A 21,866-nucleotide genomic window follows, 5' to 3' on the forward strand; every position below is an offset into this window, starting at 1 on the left:
TACATAGTGGCACCATTCCAAGGTGTCTGGGATGGCTGGTGCTGATACAGCCACCTCTGCAGCAGTCACCAGTGTTCGGCCTGATAGGTCCTGCCTTAAACAGCCATATCATAACCGTGACACTACCAACAATGCCATCATTTTGGGGCCTCAAAACAGATCCTTTGCAGTTTCCTGATGACAGAAGAGGGATTATATCAAAGATGTAAACAAAGACAACACTGCATTCCGTTAGAGAGCAGAAGTGTTCTGTCCACAGAAGAGAAGCCAAGCCGTTGATGAATCATTACTTTGATTCCAGCCTGAAGGAGCTCCAAGAGATCTGGACTTTAGACAAGGGCCTGGAGTGACAGGACAGAGGGGAATGGCTTCCCACTGCCAGAGGTGAGTTTAGTTGGGATGTTGGGAAGAAATCCTTCCCTGTAAGGGTGGTGAGACCCTGGCACAGGGTGCCCAGAGAAGCTGTGGATGCTCCATCCCTGGCAGTGCTCAGGGCCAGGTTGGACAGGGCTTGGAGCAGCCTGGGCTAGTGGAAGTGTCCATGGCAGGGAGGTGGATGAGGTGTAGGGTCCCTTCAACCCAAACCGTTCCATGATTCAATGATCGCTGAGTCCAGCTGCTCCCCCAGCACTCCAGGACCAGCACTAGCCCATGTCCCCAGGCGCCACAGTCACACCACTGTTCAGTCTCCTCAGGGATGGGGACTGGGCAGCTGTGCCAGGGCTTTCCAGGAGGAATCTTCCAAATATCCCACCTGAACCTCTTCTGGTGCAGCTTGAGGCCATGACCTCTGTCATTTATTAACTGGCAGCAGAGCCTGACCCCCGCCTGGCTCTACCCTCCTTTTATGGAGTTGTAGAGAGAGAGAAGGTCCCTCCTGAACCCCTTTTCTCCAAGCTGAGCCCCCCAGCTCCCTCAGCCCGGTGCTGCAGACTCTTCCTCAGCTCTGTTCCCTCCTTGGACACGCTCCAGCCCCCCAGAGGAGCCCGAGCCTGTCCCCGCACTGCAGACACCCCGGCCCGGGCTGCTGGGCGCTCCGTCCCTCCCGACCCCGAGCCCCGCGCGGCTCCCCGCCCCGCCTGAGTCACCGCCGGCCCGGCCCTCACGGCGGCGGCGGCCGGGCGGGACGAGCTGGGACATGAAAGGTGGAACAGGCGCTGCCACGCCCGGGGCTGCGGGGAATCTCGCTTAACCCTTCCCTGCCCACGGGGCCCCGGCCGCGGGAGCGAGGACGGTGATGGGGGTGGACAGGAGGCCGCGGCTGTCTCCTCAGAGCCCCTTCCACGGCACCCCGGGGACACGGGGCCACGGTCCCGCCGCAGGGGAGAGGGCGCTGCCCCCGGCCCCTCCTGTTCCACGGTGCCACTGCCCAGGAGCTGCTGCTCGTCTGTCCCCAACAGGCACAGAGCACCCCAAGTGCCCGAGGAGCCCAAATCCCCCTTCCTGGGAGCCGCAGGGCCACGACCGAGCTGGGGCCAGCGCCCAGGGGCCCTAGCCGGGGCTGGGGGCCGAAGGCCGGGCCCGAGGCTGGGCTGGGGTCCGTGTCACGGGCCGAGACAGGACCGGGGCTGCGGCGAGCCCTGCCCCGCTGCCAGTCCCAAGCTGGTCTGACAGGCTCGGGGTAGACGGAAGGGAGAGGCCTCCGGCGGCTCAGGAATGCGCAGCCCTTATCTCTGGCTCCCTGCGCGCCTGGGGAGGGAACAGCTCTCCGGAGTTTGCCTTTCTCTCGCTGTTACTCACCCCCGCTCTGCCCTGGGTGGAGCCTCGCTCGCCTGGCTCCCAGGTGAATCAGGTTGCAGGCACGTCCAAGTGAGCAGACAGTGACCCACCACCTGCCCCAGCTCACCTGGGAAGGTAGAGAAGGGTGGAGACCTCGTGGGTACCTGCATGGCCGCCTGAGCCAGAGAGCGACCCACTACCTACCCACCACCTGGCCGGCTTCCCTGGTAAGGTAGGAGAAGGGCAGGTACCACCTGGGGTACCTGTACGGCTGCCTGAGGTGGAGGGCAAGGGCTGGGGAGGGCCTGGCCTGCTCCTCTGCACAGAACTGGGTATCTGGGACAGGGAATTCCATAGGCAATCCATGGGCTGGAGGTTGCTGCTTCTGTGCGGGAAGGCTCCAGTGTCAGGAGCTCCCAGTCAAGCCATGATGGCAGGAAGGGATAGAGACAGAAGGAGATGAGAGAGGCAAGGAGGGGTGAGAGAATGTCCCAGTGCTGGCAGCAGGACTAGGGATGGGGAAGGAATGGACCCAGGACGTCCCAGTACAGGCAGCAGGGATTGGAGATGGTGAAGGGGGGGACCTGGAATGTCGCAGCTGTGTTGGGGATGGCAAGGGAAGGGACCCTTCTGTCCTCAGATCAGAATTGCTTATCAAACACTTCATAGAATTGTGTCCCTTCCTCTTTGAGAAATCCCTCAGGAGTGGATATTCCCAAACTCAGTCTCATTCTTTGGGAAGAGTCCTGCAGCCTGATTGATCTCCCCATAACAAAGCCCAACCCGGTGTCCTGTTTGGACCAGGAACACTGTAGGGATGTATGGTCAAGAGATTGGGACAGAGGGGATGTGCTGTGAGGGCCAAGATCTGCGGTGGGCAAGGAGCTGGGAAGCAGCTCCGAGGCCCCTGCATTCCAAACACAGGGATTGGGTGTGCACTGAGTGCTGACACGGCCCACGAGCCCTGGCACAGCCGTGCACGTACAGGCAGGAGCATGGACAGATGCGTGTGGACAGGCACACGGGCTAGCACTTGCTGAGTTTTCCATAGGTGTGAGCCTGACAGACCTCAGGACTTGTGTGTGAGGACAGGAAGGGGATGGTTCCGTGTTGCTCACTCTAAATTGGCTGGGGTCAATAGGGGTCAATTGTGGATCTTGCCTGGCCTGAGGATTGGGTTCTCCATCTAGAACAGTTAGAAAGGGAAGAGGCACCTGTGAATGAACAGAAGTACTGATCACATCATTCTGCCACTCAAAACATCTAGTTTGTGGAAGCTGCAATAAGCTCAGCTGCAAGAGAGGCCAAAAATAGGTCAGTAACAGCAAACTACCCCAAACTGGAGCAGTGACAGTGGCAGCAGTGCTGAGCACCAGTTCCCATTCCCTGTGCAGATGTTCTCCCTGGATCAGGAGGCAGGAGAGCACAGTGTGTCCCAGCCACATTAGGTGAACACATGGGAGCTGCATTTTAGGGAGAGAAAGTTGTTTTCATTTTGGTCTCGCTTCTATTTACCTGAGGGATTTTAAAGTTGCATTTGAGGGGTAAAAGAGAGTTGGATTTGCTGTGACCTGGCAATAGGAGTATTCTGAGGGGGAAAAAGGTCTTGCTCTTCATATGGTTTAGGGGAAATTGCCTGCCAAAGGAAAAAGTTGTTGTTCCCCCATCCCTGGAAGGTTCAAGACTGGGATGGGGCTGGGAGCAACCTATCTATTGGAAGGTATTCCTGCCCATGGCAGGGGGGTGAAACAAGATGGGTTTGAAGGTCCTTTCCAACTCTAACTAGTCTCTCATTCTGAGATTCTGTAAGTGTGGAAATGTCTGTATGCTTGTGTCAGAGCAGGGTTGTGGCTCAGGACAGATTCACCCATGTTCTAGACATAATTTTTCTGGCAACCAAAACTTTCCAGGCAATGGAAATTTGCCTCCTGGAGGATTGGAATTCTTTGCTTTTTACAGTTACATGGGAACACATCTGGACTGCTTATCAGGCCCCATGTGCTGGATTTTTGTAGTCTTAATGAGGAAGAGGAGATTGATTAGTGCATTTCTAAAATCAGTGTATGAGGGAAGTAAAAGTCAAGGGCAGCACATGGTTCTCCCCCAAATTAGACCTTACACTGATTGTCCTTTTTTTTTTTTTTTTTAAGTTCTCCATTTTAGACTTCCTTATACTTGCTACCTTTTGAATAATAACCCAGGGAAAGAGATTGGCTGCAGGATAGTGAATGTGACATGAGCACTGCTGTCGTAGATGTGGCACTGGGACATGGGTTAGTGGTGGCCTTGGCAGTGCTGGGAGAGCCAGTTGGACTTGAGGGTCTCAGGGGGCTTTTCCAATCCAAAGGACTCCGTGATCATTCAGATTATCTGCTAAGAGATGCCTTTTGCCTGCAGGATGACATTTAATTTCCAGCTGCTGTAAACATCAGGTTTTGGCTGGTGACTCTGCTCTGTACCCTTGCTGCATGGGGCAGTTAAGGCTGACAGGTTCACATGCTGCCACTGTGGGACACGTTGACAGGTGTCTCAGTAACCACTTCACAAAGAAAATTACAACGTGTAACTCTTCTGCCACTTTTCCCTTCCTCTGGCCTGCAGAAAGATCCCCTGGATATTCTGAATGTCTGGCCACTTACTGATTCTCCAGCAAAGAGAGCAAAGAATGTTCTGTGGGAACCCTTGCCCCAGTAAGCAGAGATGAGTGAGAGTCCAGTGGGTTTTTGAGGTGCAGACCAGGCACCAGTTCTACACTAGCACATGCCTGCAGCATTCAGGGCATTCACTGCTCACCTGAGACACAGAAAGTGTTCTTGGAGCCATTTATCAGGGTCAGCTGCCACAGGTATGAACACAGAAAGTGCAGCTGCCATCTCTGGAAGCTCAGTAAAAAGTTGATTAATTGAAGCAGTTTTTTGTCTGATGGCCAAAACTTCCGCAGTGAACCTCCCAGCAGCAGGCAGAGGTACTCTCTGTTTTTTAATGATGACTGAGATCCACATAAGACCATCCAGAGTGAAGAATGGGGTGGCATTCTCTCAGATGATTAACACAGGGATCAGCTGTTCGGATGACCAGAGGAGAATGTCTGGGAGCATTATATGGCATTGTAACAGAAATAACAAATTCTGACCAGAAATTCTGACAGTAACCCAGGCTTTGAGCCTACTGCCTGAAGAGGATATTGAGCAGGAGAACATGGAACTCATCAGGAAATGCAGAGAGAAGAATGGAAAGAGAAAAAATAAGAATTAGGACTTGACAGAGGCAGTTGTGGCTAAAAAAGTGCCTAGTCCAGGTTATTTGTCATATTTCCCTGTCCTGTTGTGAGGGATGTGCCTGAGTCCTGCTTGGTGAGAAGAGCAGTTCAATGGAAGGTGTCCAGCATCTATTATCACACAGCCACGGGATGGTTTGGGTTGGAAGGGACCTTCAAGACCATCTCCTCCAACCCCCTGCCATGGACACCTTACATTAGCCCAGGGTGCTCCAAGCCCCATCCAACGTGGCCTTGGACACTTCCAGGGATGGGGCAGCCACAGCTTCTCTGGGCAGCCTCCTCTTTGCCCCAGCTCTTGTACAATTCCATGTTCTGACCAAAGTAGGAAATTCTGGGCTACACTTCCGAACTATGGATCCTGCACCCCTGTAAGACTGGCAGGATCCTTCTCAGGAGAATCCAGCCCTTGGGACAGAAAATGAGAAGCAGCTTTCGGAGAGGACGAGCATGTCCTGCTCTTCATACAGGTTCTTCCTCTGCAGCAAGATCAGAAGGCTCTGGCTTCTCCTTCCATCACACAGTGCAGAATTAAAAACCCCACACCTTAAACCATATTCGAGGAGACAGGTCCCTTCCCAGATCATTTACCAAGTACAACATTTTCTTGAGAGCAAGCTAACACTTTCCATGTCTCATTGTCACCATGTCTGCTCCAGTCATTTTCCCTCAGGCATTGCTGTCCTCTCCTAAACCCGACCCTCCCAGAGCATCAGCAGTTTGTTTGCATAGGATCTTTCTTTTTTTTTTTTTTTTTTTTTTTGAGGCTAAATATTTTCTTTTAAATAATTGATTTGTAAACTTGGTGTATAGAGCCAATTTGGAAACATGAATTTTTTTACAGCGCACCCTGAGAGATGTCAGTGATGCCACCTAATGTGGTGTACAGGCCAGGTGAGGCCCATCACAGGGATAAAAAGTGCCTTGATTAATTTCTTGCCCATAGTTCAGAAGTCCTTCGAGTGTTGATAGCACAGAGGGGTTTGTGGCTGGCTGTGCAGAGTGTGCCTAAAGAACAGTCTGAGTGTGCTGCCTTTCTCTTCTTGGTGCTGTCTAGGGCAGTGAGAAGATGAGGTGGTTGAGCCCAGGAACTTTTGTCTGTACTTGCACGTAAAGGGTCTGGGGAACAGCTTGGGTCTTCCCAGCCCTTTGCAGACTCTGGGATCCAGCCCTGCTTCCTCGCAGGCAGTTCCTTCCTGGGTGCTCCAGGCAGCCTCGGCTCCTGGGAGTGTCCCAAAGCAGCGGAGCAGGTCCAGCCAGGGAAGGGATCACCTGAGCGAGGCAGCCTGGGAACTGGCTGTGCAGGCAGAACACGTAACAACAAGCACTGGAGTCAGCACAGGGAGGCAGATGGAGCCAGCCCCAGGTGCTGAGGCATCAGCAGGGCTGGCACCAGGCACAGCAGATGAGAGACAAAGGGAGTACTGAGCCGGTTCCCTTTTGCTTAGACTGGGCAAACATGGTCCAGCGCCCTTGATTCACACCTGGCACAAAGGCTCTGGAGAAAGGCAGGTCCTTTTATTTATTTATTTTAATCTGTAGGGCTTTGTGGTGATCACAGCATGTCTGAATCTGTGATTTCCTGCTGCTCTGTTAGGGAAAAAACCAGTAAAAGTCTGTTGAAATGGAACATAATATGGACAGGCACCAAGTGCTGCCCACGTCAGCAGGTCTGTGCTTTTCCCAGTTTCTGCTCTTATAATGAATCCAGAGGTAAAGGGACAGTTTTTACCACCAACTTCATCTGTCAGCCACTTTTCCTTACATTAAGTATTCCCTGTGATTGAGTGTTTTTCAGTGTGGAGGAATCTGCAGGCTGTGATCACATCTGACTCTTCCCTTTATTAAGGGGGTCTGACAGCTTTTGGGAATCTCAAATCTGAATGCATGTGACAGGTATCGCAGCCAGTAAAGTCACTCCTGTTTATACCAGTGGGAACAGGGGCAGATCTCAGGCCAAGCTGAAGGGAAATTTCCTTTGGAGACTCCCTCCTCACCCCCACCGTGATCATAGCATGGGGATGGCTGAGACCTGCCTGCTCCTTCCTTTCCACCTGTTCCTCTTCTCCTGATGGTTTTTGGCCGTGGAGGGGAGTGACTCCACTGGGACTCCCCATGCTCTGCTGCAGCAACAGCCACAGCAGCAGCCGCAGCAGCAGCAGTGCAATGTCTGACGCAGCTGCAGCAGCAGTGCAGTGTCTGACACAGCTGCTGCAGCAGCAGCAGTGGAGTGTCTGACGCAGCAGCAGCAGCAGTGCAGTGCAATGTCTGACGCAGCTGCAGTGCAGTGCAGTGTCTGACGCAGCAGCCGCAGCAGCAGTGGAGTGTCTGACGCAGCAGCAGCAGCAGTGCAGTGCAATGTCTGACATAGCAGCAGCAGCAGCAGTGGACTGTCTGACGCAGCAGCAGCAGCAATGCAGTGTCTGATGCAGCGGCCACAGCAGCAGCAGCAGCAGCAGTGGAGTGTCTGATGCAGCAGCAGTGCAGTGCAGTGTCTGACGCAGCAGCCGCATCAGCAGTGGAGTGTCTGACGCAGCAGCAGCAGCAGTGCAGTGCAATGTCTGACATAGCAGCAGCAGCAGCAGTGGAGTGTCTGACACAGCAGCAGCAGTGCAGTGCAGTGTCTGACACAGCAGCTACAGCAGCTGTGCAGTGTCTGACACAGCAGTCACAGCAGCAGCAGCAGTGCAGTGTCTGACACAGCAGCAGCAGCAGCAGCAGTACATGTCTGACGCAGCAGCAGTGCAGTGTCTGACGCAGCAGCTGCAGCAGCAGTGCAGTGTCTGACGCAGCAGCCAGCAGCAGCAGCAGTGCAGTGTCTTTGGCACAGGCCAGGCAGACGGGTGGAGCAGACCTGGATCCTGCTTTTCCTCAGCCCATTCCATCGGCCTTCATCTCCCACTTGTTGGGTTTCCAACAAGCTGCTTCGTGCTCTCCTTTATCCACTGCCCCCGAGCATGGGAGGAGTTGCTGCAAACAGCCGCAGAGCTGCCTTCTGTTCTCCTGCAGCTTCCTCCTGCCAAACCCAGCCACCGGCCCAGATCTGTGTGCGGAGCAGAGTGCCAGCAGTACTCATACCACCTTCTTTCTGTGGGCTTCTTGGGGCTTCCTGTGCAGGGCCCGGAGTTTGGCTTGGTGGCCCTTGTGTGTCCCCTCCAGCTCGGGAGATTCTGTGGTTCTTTACACTTCGTTCTGTGTACCTGTCTGTGCTCATGCTTGTCCCAGCCATTGCATTAGGAGAAGGATTTCTTGGGGAGAAACTAAATTTTGCAGGTTTGGTTCTAAAGGTTCTGATCATGAGTGCTGATACTTCTAAATTTATGGACATAATTTCGTAGAGTGATCACTTAGGATAGCAGAGAAGTGCATGAAATGCCAAATAATGGTAACAGACTTCTACAATGTCTGAAGAAGTAACACTGTGACACATAAGTGTGGGCTGGAATCCTGCTGCTCTAGAGCCAGGCTGGGACAGCTGGGGCTGTTCAGCCTGAAGAAGAGAAAACTCTGGGGACACATCAGAGCCCCTTCCAGTGCATAAAGGGGCTCCAGGAGAGCTGGAGGGGGGCTTTGGACAAGGGCCTAGAGTGACAGGACAAGAGGGAATGGCTTCCCACTGCCAAAGGACAGGGTTTAGATGGGGTAGTGGGAAGGAATCACAGAATGTTTTGGGTTGGAAGCATCTTAAATTTCACCCAGTCCCCCACCCCTGCCATGGGCAGGGACACATTCCACTAGCCCAGGCTGCTCCAAGCCCCATCCAGCCTGGTTTTGAACACTTCCAGGGACAGGGCAGCCTCAGCTTCTCGGGGCAGCCCGTGCCAGGGCCTCCCCACCCTCACAGGGAGCAGAGTGTGTCCCCAATATCTGACTCATCCTCCTGTCAAAGCTGCCTCCCATCCTCTAGGTAAATTCTGGTATAAAGCACTGACAGTTCCAAGCAGGATCTTGGTAGGATGGCTTGTGTGACAGGGTAAGGAGGAATCTCTGAGTTAAAACAGTTGAGGTCTGAGCACTGAGTCTTTGGCAGGCTGATTTCTTAATGTATGGGAGAAAAATTAGGAGAATATTTGACCAAACATGAGCATGTCTGTTAGAAGATGAATCCTATCCCATATTTCTTGGATATTACCTGTAAGGGGTGCAGACAGGCACATTGCACATATGCGTTTGGTCACTGATCCTGGTCACTCCTGGAGGAGTAATCCTGGTTCTGAAACCTGGGCGTTTTGGGACATTCCAGGTGCCTTTGGGCATCTAAAGCTCAGCAGGTGTGACACCTGCCCTGCAGAGACCCTCAGCCTCCTCAGCAGCAGCTGGAGGCCAGGCCAGGTACCTTTGGGCATCCCAGGTGACATGGAGAGCCTGTGTGTGAGCACCTCAATTGCTGCCCTGGCCATGGCTTGTTTGCACTTTGTTTATTGTGACGTTCCCAAGGCCTAAGGGCTCGGTGATGGGGAGAAGTAGATTTCCCCCCTTGCTGCCTAATTTACCTTCAGGAATTTTTCTTTTGTTGAAGCACCAGGGGCTTGGCTGGATTTTTTCTTTCTGGAATTTTTCTTTCCTTGAAGCACGAGGGGCTTGGCTGCAGGATCAGTAGGGATGTTGCCAGTGTGCTCAGTGGTCTGAAGAATGTCTGGTCCTGTATCAGTGTTTTCTGCTCAAAACATCCAGCTTCAAACAATTGCTGGAATTTTTTCCCAGGTCATATGGTCAGGATGTAGCAGGATTCCTTTCCTTTCCTGTCTAATGCTGGGGCAGTTCTCTCCCACTCTTCCTGGGAAGCTTTTCCTGGTAAAATTGTGGCTATTGAAGGCATGGAGGACATTGGTGATGTGCTTGAGCTTTCTTTTTCCCTTCTGGAGGTACACTGCAGGGTTTTTGGACTAGGGGACTTCAGGGCCTTAGTTTTCCCATATTGTCATGGGAATGGAAGGAGGGATGTTCAGGGTTCCCTCTGGCTGAACACATCTCACAGCTGCAGGTGCTGGGTTGGCAGGAGCTCCTCCCCTCCTCTACCCACTGACAGTTCAGTGCCTGAGCTGTAACTGCACACAGAATATCTTGTTACCCATTATAAAAAAATATTATGTTACCCATTATAAAAAATATTTTGTTACCCATTATAAAGACCCCCAAGCAAATTGCCACACCTTACTCTTTTTAGCATTCTCATTTCTCCCTCAAATCCTCATTACTCATTTCAGAAGATTTTGTAAACTGGGACCAGCAATTAAAATAAAATTAAATTCCTAATTAAATAAAATAAACAAGCATGTGAGTAAGTAAAATTCTCGATTAATCAGTACTTACAGGCTGAAATCTACATTTGTGGTATTTTCAGTTTGTGGCTCAGTTTCTTTGTCAGTTTTGATGGTTCAGAATTCCAGAAATACAACATTTGTCTTTTTCTGGTGTGAAAGAAGCTGCAGGAAATAGATTTGCAGGTGAAATTCAAACAAGGAGCCAACCCCTGCTTGGAGTCACAGAGTAAGCTGAGTTGGAAGGGGCCTCACATCGAGTCCAACTGCTGGCCCTGCACAGGACCATCCCCAGGAGTCCCACCCTGTGCCCAAGAGTGTTGTCCAAATGCTTCTTGAGCTGTGCCAGGGAACCTGCTCCAGTGCCCACCCACCCTCTGGGGGAAAAACTTTTTTTCAGCTTCCGACCTAACCCTCCCCTGACCCAGCTGCAGCTGCTCCCTCAGGTCCTGTCACTGCTCACCCCAGAGAGGTGATCGGTGTCTGCTCCTCCTCTTCCTCTCATGAGGAAGTTGTGGAGTGCACTGAGGTTTCCCCTCAGTCTCCTGCAGGTTGTTTTACGTGCCCCTGATCAAGGAGACCCCAGCCATCAGGGAAGAAGAGAGCTGATAACTCTAATAACTGATGTGTGTCCAGGCTCCTGTCCCTCTGAGGGGAAACCTGACCCTGTGCTCCCTGAACTCTGAAAGGGACCGAGGCTTAAAACATGGAATGCCCTACAAAATACATGGAATACACAATTCTGGAGTAAAAAAATAGCAGGGCAATGTGGCACAGTAAGTAATCCATCTCCTATTTCTGAGGCATGTGAACTGCTCCTCCACCACATCCAGCCTTGCACTGGGATAATGGGCACACTTGGAATGGAGCAAGACTACTTAAGAGAGAAGTGAAAAGATAGGAGTTTAGAAGCCAGTTCTGTCTTAGAAACCTCCCTCTGGCACGCAAACACCAGTCAGAAGTGGCATGTGATTGCTTACATCTGATTTGGAGAGGAATTGCTTTCTGAACAGTGGATGGTTTGATCCAGAACTGGAGAACTGGCCTGGCAGTCAGTGGCTTCATGACACCAAATCTGACCCAGGGCCTCAGAGCTCTGCCAGCTGCAAACAGGTCATCCCAGGGGCTGGAACAGAGGAAAACAAAATTATAAAAATCCACGAACTAAGTGTAGAATCCATCTGAAGTCAGCAAGATGGGGTGAGAAATTTCATTTATTCCTTGACCTGAACTCAGCTCACACCCACCAAAGTGACGAAAGGTCATAAATATCCTTTGGGGTTCCACGTACTTTCTTCCCTTCTGCTTTACCTGACAGGGAAGGATTTTGGGAGATGAATGAAATATACAGAATTTTGTGTGTTTGTGTATATAAATGTATGTGTGTTTATATAGCTATTTATTTACATACTTACTTATATGTACAAACCAGCATTTTTCATGCAAACTGAGAATTCATCAACATGGTGTTGTTCTTGTTGCAACCCAGGGAATTAAAGGATGCCCGTAATTTATGGAGTCATTGACACAAGATGGTTTGGGTTGGAAGGGACTCATCTTGTTCCACCCTTTGCAAGGACACCTCCCACCAGACCAGGTGGCTCCAAGCCATGGAACACCTGAAGAGCTGGGGCAGACACCTGTGGGGGCCCAAAGACAACTTCTGGTTTTTATTTCACAGTTATGAGCCATGGGTCTTTTCCAGGCCCCTTCCAAACATCCCCTGCAGGCTCCCCCTGATCCTCCCTGATCATCCAAGCCAGCAGCCCACCCCACTGCTGGGTTCACTGATACCAGGACACCCCCAGCTCCGTGTCCATGTTCTTCCAGTGTCTCAGGGAAGCCTACAAGGAGCAGTTTGCTTTCACATCAAATTTACCTCTTCACTGGTTCCATTTTCTCTGCTTAATTCACAAAAGTACTCAAAGCCACTTGGGGAACTCAGGTGATTCCTCACTGTAAACTCTGGGAGCAGACCCCCCCTGGCTGCACCCTGCTGCCAGGGAGCTGCAGAGCAATGAGAGTTCCCCCAGCTCAGCCCAGGGGTTTCCTGGTGTCCCTCTGCCACCTGTAAGGTTCACCTTCTGTCCTTTTGGTCCTTGTGCTGGCAGCAGAGATGCCCTGGTCACAGTTTGTAGGTGTCTTCACTAGACTGAGGAATCATAGTTTAGGCACAAGCCTCCCTTTTTGGGAGTTAAGGAATAAAACATCCATATGCCCAGCCCACTCCAGCTGTGAGTTCCTCCTGAACCTTTGTAGTGCTGCTGTTTTCTGTTTCTGATCCTGCCCAGTAACAGTCAATATTGCCTGCTTCTTATTTAAAGCTCAGTCTTCTCCCTCTTCATTGATAACTGTTGTGAAATAATTATATTATCAATATAAAATTGCTTTGCCACTTCACCAGCATGACCTTTCCTCTGCTGTTTTGATTGCCCAGCAGTACCAGAGGGTTCTTCTGATATTCTTCCTTTTGATGCTGCACTTGGTCCTTTGTCTCTCATGCGCCCATCTCTGAGCAGTTTGCTGTGGGACCTCTGTCCCCTTCCTGGGTCATGTATGAATGAGTTGGATATGTTGTTCTTCTGTCCAAGATTGATGGAACAAGTGGGAGCAAGTCCTTAATATGACACTGCTGATACAGTTAAAAGCAGGAACATTGGTGACTTGAGCATCCTAAAATCCCAGAATCCCAGGATGGTCTGAGTGGGAAGGGACCTTAAAGCTCACTTTGTTTCACACTCCTGCGATGGGCAGGGGCACCTTCCACCAGAGATACATCCTGGAATGCTCTGTACTTTCTCCTCTTACACAGAGGAAATAAGACAGAATTAGAGAGGGAAGATAAATGCAGACAATTCAGACTGTGTAGGCAGCTGCACGTGAGAAGTATAGAGATTATTATCAATATTATTATTATTATATTATTAATATTATTATAATATTATATTATTATGCAATACCTCCCATATGGAGCTGTTGGATATTCTTATCCTTACATTAAGACTATAATTTTTCCTGTTGTATCACGCAGATTTACCAGGAATTCCAGTTTGGAGCAGGAGTAATTTGTGGGAAGCAGGAGTAACACAGCACTGCTGTGTGCTGGGCAGGTGGTCAGATAAGGACTTGAAACTGGTTTATCCTTACAGCTCCTAGTGAGTGATAGTCCAAGTGTGAGGTTTGATCTTCTCCCAGTCCCTGGCAATCCCTCCTGCTTTGGGAGCAGATGTGTTGGATGGCAGCGACAGCAGCGACCCTCACCTCCTGTGCTCACTCAGTAACGCCACTCAGCAGGAGTCACTCACTCTTTTGGGACCAGGAGGAAGTCTCTGCTGGCACCTCAGTGGTGGGGTGCAGGAAAAGAACATTCCAGCATTGGCATTAGTTCAGAGTCTAAAGCCAAAGTGCTTTGAGCATTTTGTGGATCAGTCAGATATTGTGGTAAAACAAACTTTTCTGTCAAAAATGGGTGAAAATCAGATTTGTCTATAGTCTCAAATAATTGTTCCCTTTTGACAATTACCAAATACTGCGTGTGAGCCCCTTTCAGCTGTTTTTTGTTAGCATGAGGAGACTGAAGAAGTGATCACATCCCTTGTTTTTATTTCTTCATTCATCTCATGGAGACTCCTCTACCTTCTGACTGTGTTACACCAGCAGGACACCCCTGCACCCCTGAACCACCTGCTTTGTTCACGTGCTGAGGTGGTGATAACACCCAATCTGTAAGGGTCCAGAGGGTGCCCTTGTGTTCAGGCAGGTGCTTTTGGTTTAGGGCCACATAACACATGGTGAATAAATTCTGCAGCATTTGGAAATTAATTTTAATGGGGTGTAAATAATAACCACCTAGAGCTTTGCTCTTGACTTTTAAACAAACGATAAATTGAAGCTTAGCAAACCAGCAGCCTAAAAGAGAAAGCTGATCATTCTGTTGGATGCATTGGCCTTGCTTATCCCAGGGCTGCCTGGCTGATTTGTTCCATATTTTGGCCCAAAACAGTTAACTGTGTGAAGGTAATGGTTAAGTGACTCACACCTCTGCCTAATTTTAGCTGCCATGCCTTTGGATTGAACTTTCTCCAGCATTGCTCCATGTTGTTTTAATCTCTGCCTTTGCTCCCTGAGGGGGATGTGTTGGAGGTGTTGCTGTCATGACACTGCTGTATCTCATGGATGTTTTTTGTTTCGCTCCAGCTCTCCCTCCCCTGATGGCTCGTCGATCCCAAAGCTCCTCACAGGGGGACAACCCCCTGGACCCCAACTACCTTCCCCCCCACTACAAGGAGTACTACCGCCTGGCCCTGGATGTGCTCACGGAGGAGGGCAAGGAGAGCTACCAGCGCTTCCTGGCCGAGGAGGCAGCCCCTGATTTCCTCTGTGGCTCCGAGGTGGATCACATAATCCAGAACCTCCAGAAGCCCCAGTATGCCAACCAGGAGGGCAGCACGGACACGGCGGGGGACAATGACATGGACGGATCCTCTGGGACTTACTGGCCCATGAACTCAGACCTGGCCGTGCCTGAGCTTGACCTGGGCTGGCCGATGGTCTTTGGCTTCAGGGGAACAGAGGTGACAACGCTGGTGCAGCCACCCCCGCCAGACAACCCCAGCATTAAGGAGGAGGCTCGCAGGATGATCCGAGCAGCTCAGCAGGTGAGACAGGGAGAGCCCAGCTAGAGCAGAGGTAAAACCACACATGTGCCAGAGAAGCGTCAGGATAGAGAATCATAGTGCAGTGGTTTGGGTCAGAGGGACCTTAAAGCTCATCCAGTTCCAACCCCCTGCCGTGGGGATGGACAGCTTCCACTAGCCCAGCTTGCTCCCAGCCTCCTCCAACCTGGTTTTGGACACTTTAGGGAATGGGGCAGCCAGAGCTGCTCAGGGCACGCTGTACCAGGGCCTTATCCCCCTCACAGGGAACAATTTCTTCCCAATATCTCATCTAACTCTGCCCTCTGGCAGTGTAAAGCCACTCCCCTTGTTTTGTCACTCCAGGCCCTTGTCCAAAGTTCCTCCTGAGCTCTCAGAGCCACTTTAGGCACTAGAAGGGGCTGTAAGGTTTTCCTGGAGCCTTCTCTTCTCCAGGCTGAGCAACATCAGGTCTTCTGCTAATTTCCTGAGCTTTGCTTCCAGAACCTGACAGAGGAGCAGGACGATCCAAATCCACCACTGACTGCACCTGAGCTTGTCTCTGCTCTGCTGTCATGGCACTGTGTCCTAGGCCTTGCCAAAATACACCAAGAGTTCACAGAATCCCAAACCATTAGAGATTGGAAGGGGCCTCTAGAGCTGGTCCTGTCCACCCTCCTGCTCAGAGGAGGTCAGTTAGAGAGGGTCACTCAGGATGTGTCCTTGAGCATCTCCAAGGGTGGAGACTAAACCTTTCTGGACAGCCTGTTCCCATGTTGATGGTCTCCTTACAGTGCCAGAGGCTTTTCTGTAACTGAACTGTAATTTCCTGTGTTTCAGTTTGTCCTTGTCCTCTCCCTGGGCACGACTGAAAAGAGTTTTACTCCTTCCTTACGCCCTTTCCATCAAGTATTTACACTCAGGGAGCTGGGAAGGACAGGAAGGTAGACCTGTGAAGCTGCTTCCCATAAAATCAGCACCTGGATGCAGCTGAGTAATGACTGCCTGAATGCTGGCCAGGAAGTTACCTAAAAATGGCATGGGGATGTTGGAGTGGGGGGACCAGCTCCATACACCATCCAGTGTGGTTACATGGCCAAAAATTATTGGCTGGATGAGTCAGGAAACACACAGGGAGGTTCCCCCTCACCTGCATACCCAGAACATGCACCTTCCTGGGCAGAAATTCTCCTTCCAGTTCAGGGCCCACAGTGCTTAACAGGACCTGTAATTGGGAGGTTTCCTGTTTCAGAAGGAAGCTGAGATGGGGACAGTGCAGCTCTGGGGTGTGAGAAGCTGGGATACATGCTTGGTCAGGCCATGAGGCAGTGCAGTGGCTCATGTGTCCTGCATCCCTTCCCCAGGTGGTGGCCATCGTGATGGACGTTTTCACCGATGTGGATCTGCTGTTTGAGGTGCTGGATGCTGCTTCTCGCCGGGTGCCTGTCTACATCCTGCTGGATGAAATGAACTCCCAGCTCTTCCTCGACACAGCTGCCAAGTGCAGAGTCAACCTGAACTATGTGGAGGTGAGCAAAGGCCTGCCCTACCTGATTGGTGTCCTGAGGGGTTGTGTCCTGCCACACAGAGGGCAGTATGGCAGGAAACACCTGAGAAGGGGGAGAACCTGGTGAAGATGTGCATGAAGAAAGTGAGGAGAGCTGGCACGACATGGGGCGAGGGCTGGACATGTGCTGAGAAAGGGGTTTGTACATTGGTGTACAAACTGGAGCTGGATAACCCCAGTGGGGGTGGATGGAGGTTAAAAGGAGGTGGGGAAGGAGGGGCAGGGGAGGGAATGAGGGTCCCATCTGAGTCAGTGCCTTTCTGGTTCGCAGTTCCTGAGGGTGAGGACAGTGTCTGGCCCAACCTACTACTGCCGCACGGGGATGTCCTTCAAGGGGCACCTGAAGGAGAAGTTCCTGCTGGTGGACTGCATGGTGGTGCTGAGTGGCAACTACAGGTGAGGAGCTCTGTCCAGCTCAGAGAGAGACTCAGGTGCTTTGTGCACGGGGCTGGATGCAGAGGAGCTCAGCTCCCATCTGATTCCCAGGGAGAATTTGCCATAGCATAAGGAGTGTAAGATTTGCATCTTAGCCCTGACCAAATGAACTTTGACTTCCACTCACAGAATCATCACATCACAGCACGGTTTGTGTGGGAAAGAACTTCAAAGTTCATCTTGTTCCACCCCACAGCCCCTGCCATGGGCAGGGACACATTCCACTAGCCCAGGTTGCTCCAAACCCCATCCAGCCTGGCCTTGGACACTTCCAGGGATGGGGCAGCCACAGCTCCTCTGGGCAACAGAGAGGTGGGTGGTTTTAGTTAGGATTGAGATCAGCCATTAACACATTACCATCCTTTTGAGAATAACAATCTTACCTTAGCAGCTAAGGTGTTTATTTCTGGCAGAATAAATGTTTTTAGTGAGTTGCAGTAGAAGAATTTCTCCTTCATATCTTAAAAGGGTGATGGGATAAACACCTGTCATGCTCTGAGAATGTAATCATAGAATCACAGAATGGTTTGAGTTGGACAGACCCTAAAGCTCATATGGGTTCTCCCCATGCTGTTGGCAGGGAAACCTTCTAAACCAGGTTGATCCAAGCCTACCATGAGTTGCTTCTCATAGTGGAAGTTAAGCAAATAGAATTAAGGGTATTTAAAAACACAGTATATGAAGAAAAAATTGTAAGAATCTCATTAAAATGTACATTCAATGACAGTAAGATTTCATTTTGGTTTTTTTTCCTGATGTTTAAAAATAATTACTCACATTTGATGCTGTACCAAACAACTAACTGTTCCAGTTGGATAATTTCTTGTTTATGAGAGCATCAAATAAATTGTTCAGGACTACTTCTGCCACACTCCCGTGTGCTTTGGGCTTTCCAATATTGTATCATTTCTGAAGTGGGAAGTTGTGGAAGTGTTCAAGATGAGGCTCACCAAGGCTTGGAGCAGCCTGAGCTAGTGGAAGGCATCTCTGTGCATGGCAGGGGGGTGAAACAAGGTGTGATGGTCCCTTCCAACCCAAACCAGTCTGGGATTCTGAGAGACAGGCTGGTGAATTGGTAAAGCAGCATTCTGGCACTTCCACATGGATATCAGGGACAAAAGTTTTGCTCACTGAAGGACACTGAGTAGCAATTTTTGGGGAAAATACTCCATTTTGCAGTGGAGGTAGATAAACCAACTGAAGAAGGCCTTGAGCCCAGACAACCTCAAACCAAGCTTCCTTCACATTAAGAATTAAAAAAATCTGCAGGGGGGTGGAAAAGACAGTCATTCTAAGGGGTTTGGTTAAGCCCAGCAGGCAGCCAAGCCTCACGAAGGTGTCCCTCATGATTCCCAGCAGGATGTGGTAGAAAACTGTAAAGGTGAGAACACTCCTGGGTTGTGATACAGTTTAAACAGCTGCAGCAAACCTGCACACACAGGCAGGGCAAAGTAAGGGATCCCTTCCCTGCTTCCCATCCCTCAGCACATGGGGGAAAAAAACCAGAGCTTGACTTGGGAAGATAAACACCATAACACTGAACATCTTCCTCCCCCATTTCCAGCCCAGCTCCTTCTGTTCAGTCTCCTCAAACTGTGTGGTTGGAAAGGCTGTGCCACCCCAGGAGTAAGATCTTGGGTTTGTCTTTTCAGAGGTTCTGTCCGCACATCTCCCAGCCTTTGGGGTCCCCCTGACTGGTGTCACCTGCCAGGTGCTGAGGGGACACACTGACTGTTGTCCAGGTCATTACTGACAGTGCTAAAGACAGGAACGTCTGCTTCACACAAGGGTTATCATCGGCTCACTCTGGGTGACATGACTGACTGGCTTTTTAGCACAGAAATCATTTATTGCCTTGTGAAATTCTCTGCAAAGATGTGATCCCGATCAATCAAGCTGTTAGGTTTGGGGACAGTCATGTGTAACACACAGCTGCGGGGGAATTGTCTGCCATTATTTTGCCCTATTTCTGCCCAATCAGAAAATTTAGAATTTTCTTCAGGTGAGCAAATGTTTTAATGAAAACAGGTACAGCTGAGTTACTCCATCACTTCTGTTTTCTCTTCAGTTTCATGTGGTCCTTTGAGAAGATTCACAGGAGCATTGCACACATCTTCCAGGGTGAGCTGGTGGCCAGCTTCGATGAAGAATTCCGCATTTTGTTTGCACAGTCGGAACCTCTGGTTCCGCCAGCCAACGTCCTGGCAAAGGCTGAGAACACGTTCGCCATGGCTCCCTTTGTCAATAACATGCCTTTCTTCCCCAAGAAAGGCCCCCTGATGTTCCAGAGGGACGAGAGTCTCTTCCCCTCCTTCATGGACAGGGTGGATCCGGACAGGTACTTCCTGTCCAATTTCCGGCGGGACGACATGCTGCGGCACACAGTGGAGGGGTCGGCCATGCGGATGTACAAAAAGGTGGAAATGGAGAACTCCCAGATGGATCCGGTCAGGGGCTTCCTCCGTTCCAAGCAGCTGGAGCTGGACGCTTTTAAGAGGCACAGTTTTGCAGAAGGAACATTTGAAAATTTTGCTTCTGCCAAGCAGTACACCCGGCAGATGTTCATGAACAACATGGACGAGTTCAAAATCCAATCCAGTCATTTCCAGAAGGACCAGTTCTACCAGTACCAGTTTGAACATCCCCATCTTCCTGGCAGACCTCAGGGATTCTTTGAGAGGATTCGAGGGGGGAGGCCAGGATTCAATGAACTAGAAGACTATGGGGAGGGATCCCGATACCCTGAACTGGAGCCCAGTTTCCCACAGGAGGGTTTCCCCCTACGGCTGGATTACGTGCCCTCAAATTCTTCCAGGGAGGTGAGACATGGCTCCGACCAGCTGAACCCCGCGGGCAACGGCCCCATGGGAATGATGTTACGGAGGCAGAACATAGGGCAGAAATTCATTTGCCAGACTTCTCCCACGCAGAAGCAGAGCCTGGAGCAGCGCCTGTTCCTACAGGACAAGGATGAAGAGCAGGATGACGACAAGAACGCGCAGGAAAACAGAACGGGGTTACGGAACTGGAGGATTTCTTCGTACCTCAGCGCGTACCAGTCTGAACCGGATGAAGGGCTCCCGATGCCAATGGAGTCCGAGGCGTACAACGATGCTCTTGGGGATCCCCTCACAAAGCACCCCACTGACCTCGTCCCAGCCTTCAAACCCCCCACGCCCTTCAATAGCAAGCCACTGGGAATTGACAGTGCCAAGGAATCTGCAGACTCGGATAGAGCAGGTGAAGAAACCTCGATCATGAAACCAGATGCCTTCAGGTCCAGGATAAATCCCTTGATCCAGAGGAGCTCCAGGCTCAGGTCCTCTCTGATTTTCAGTGCTGCCAAATTAGATCAGCCCAACACCACAATAGAAAAGGTGCAGATGATCCAAAAAGAGCAAATGTCCAGTGAGTTAACGAAGGACAATGAAACCATCAAGACGGCTGCCTCCTCCAAAGTGGCCGAGCTGCTGGAGAAGTACAAAGCTGTGGGCAAGGACATGGAACGGGTCACCCACACCAAAGCTGTTTCGGGTTACCTACAGGAGGAATCTCAGAATACGGAGAAGAAATGTACCAAATCTGTGCAGTATAAGATTCTGGAGAGCAGGGTGCTGGACTCCAAAGACTCCTGCAGTACTTACAAGATGCATGGAGATTTGGACAGAGCATTTGGAATGGCCTCATCCACCCCCCAGCTTGGGGATGCGTTGAGTAAAGATCCCCTGGCACATCTTGGCACTAAGGTGGACAAGCTGTCATCCCGGTTTTACCCCATCGAGAACAAACCTCCTCTTCCAGAGAAGGAGAGCCTGATATTTGTAGGAGACACTCAGAAATTGGCTCTTCCAGAGAAGAAGGACAGAGTGACCTTCAGAGAAGACTCTCCAAAATTAGTCAACACAGAATTGAAGAAACCACAGGTGAGGACAAGTACTACATCCTCAGTTCTAGAAAGCCTATCTAGAAGTCAAGGGTCTGACAGCTCTCTCAACAAATCTGAGGAAGACTGTTCAAAACAAGAGCAAAATCCCATGGAGTTTTTAAGAAAAGGGTCACTACGGCTGAAGCAGCTTTTGAACCCAAAAGGTGAAAAGAAATTGGAGGAGGAACCTGCTTCTGAGAGTGGGAAATGTGACAAGCAGGCAGTGGTGCTCAAACGATCATCCATAGGGGACTGCCAGGAAGCAATGGAGGAAGAAAAACCCCACAAATTCGCAGCACCACTCCCCCCCAAGAGCAGCCAGACAACGCAAGGGAGGTTCCCCTCCTCCACAGCCAACATCCTGTACAGCAGCAACCTGCGTGACGACACCAAGGTGATCCTGGAGCAGATCTCTGCCAACAGCCAGAAGAACAGAGCCGAGCTGGCCAAGCAGCTGCCATCCACCAGCAACCCTGACCTCTCCAGGTCGACCACAAGCTTGGAAAGAAAAGGGGAAAAGGAGAAAAGCTGCAACATCCACAGGTCTGAGAGCTTTGGGAGCCAGAAACGGAACCTGCAGCGGCAGCCGTCGGAGGACAGAGACACCCTCCTGAAGAAGATGGAGAACATGCGGAAGGAGAAGCGAGTCTACAGCAGGTTTGAGGTGTTCTGCAAGAAGGACGAGCACACGAGTCCCAGCGAAGAGGAATATGACACAGATGCCAAAGACAAGAAAATGGGAAAATTCATGCCCAAAATCCTGGGGACCTTCAAGACCAAAAAATGATCCTAGAAATCCTATTTAATTCCATTTAATCACTGACTGTCACAGGGAAACGAGGGAGAAACTTGTCTATGATGGCTACAAACCCCAATGGCAATGCTCTTGATTAGTGAGCAGAAATGTATCCAGCATGAGCCTCCCACGGCACAGTTTGCTCAATAAAGTCAGGTGGTATCAAACCTTATCACAGTATGTTCCAAATAAAACAATTAAAATGCCAATGTGCTTAAAAAACAAGTCTCTGTTACTGAACAAATCTAAGTG

At 50.7% G+C, this 21,866-nt stretch overlaps 1 protein-coding gene across 3 annotated transcripts; it reads left to right on the top strand.

Annotated features, from left to right (window-relative positions):
• Positions 1-121: 121 nt before the first annotated feature.
• Positions 122-21,823, top strand: FAM83H (family with sequence similarity 83 member H). Of its 3 annotated transcripts, none has more exons than XM_050983754.1 (5): positions 122-384; positions 14,455-14,915; positions 16,256-16,420; positions 16,730-16,854; positions 18,962-21,823. In XM_050983754.1, exons 2-5 carry the CDS (start codon positions 14,469-14,471, stop codon positions 21,603-21,605), a joined length of 3,381 nt encoding a protein of 1,126 aa, XP_050839711.1. In that variant the 5' UTR covers positions 122-384; positions 14,455-14,468; the 3' UTR covers positions 21,606-21,823. The 3 variants fall into 3 exon arrangements, with proteins under 3 accessions (XP_050839711.1, XP_018770200.1, XP_018770239.1); XM_018914655.3 differs by lacking the exon at positions 122-384 and adding an exon at positions 1,763-1,951; XM_018914694.3 differs by lacking the exon at positions 122-384 and adding an exon at positions 1,763-1,946.
• Positions 21,824-21,866: the final 43 nt, after the last annotated feature.

Source organism: Serinus canaria, chromosome 25 (assembly GCF_022539315.1).
Source record: "Serinus canaria isolate serCan28SL12 chromosome 25, serCan2020, whole genome shotgun sequence".
NCBI lineage: Eukaryota > Metazoa > Chordata > Aves > Passeriformes > Fringillidae > Serinus > Serinus canaria.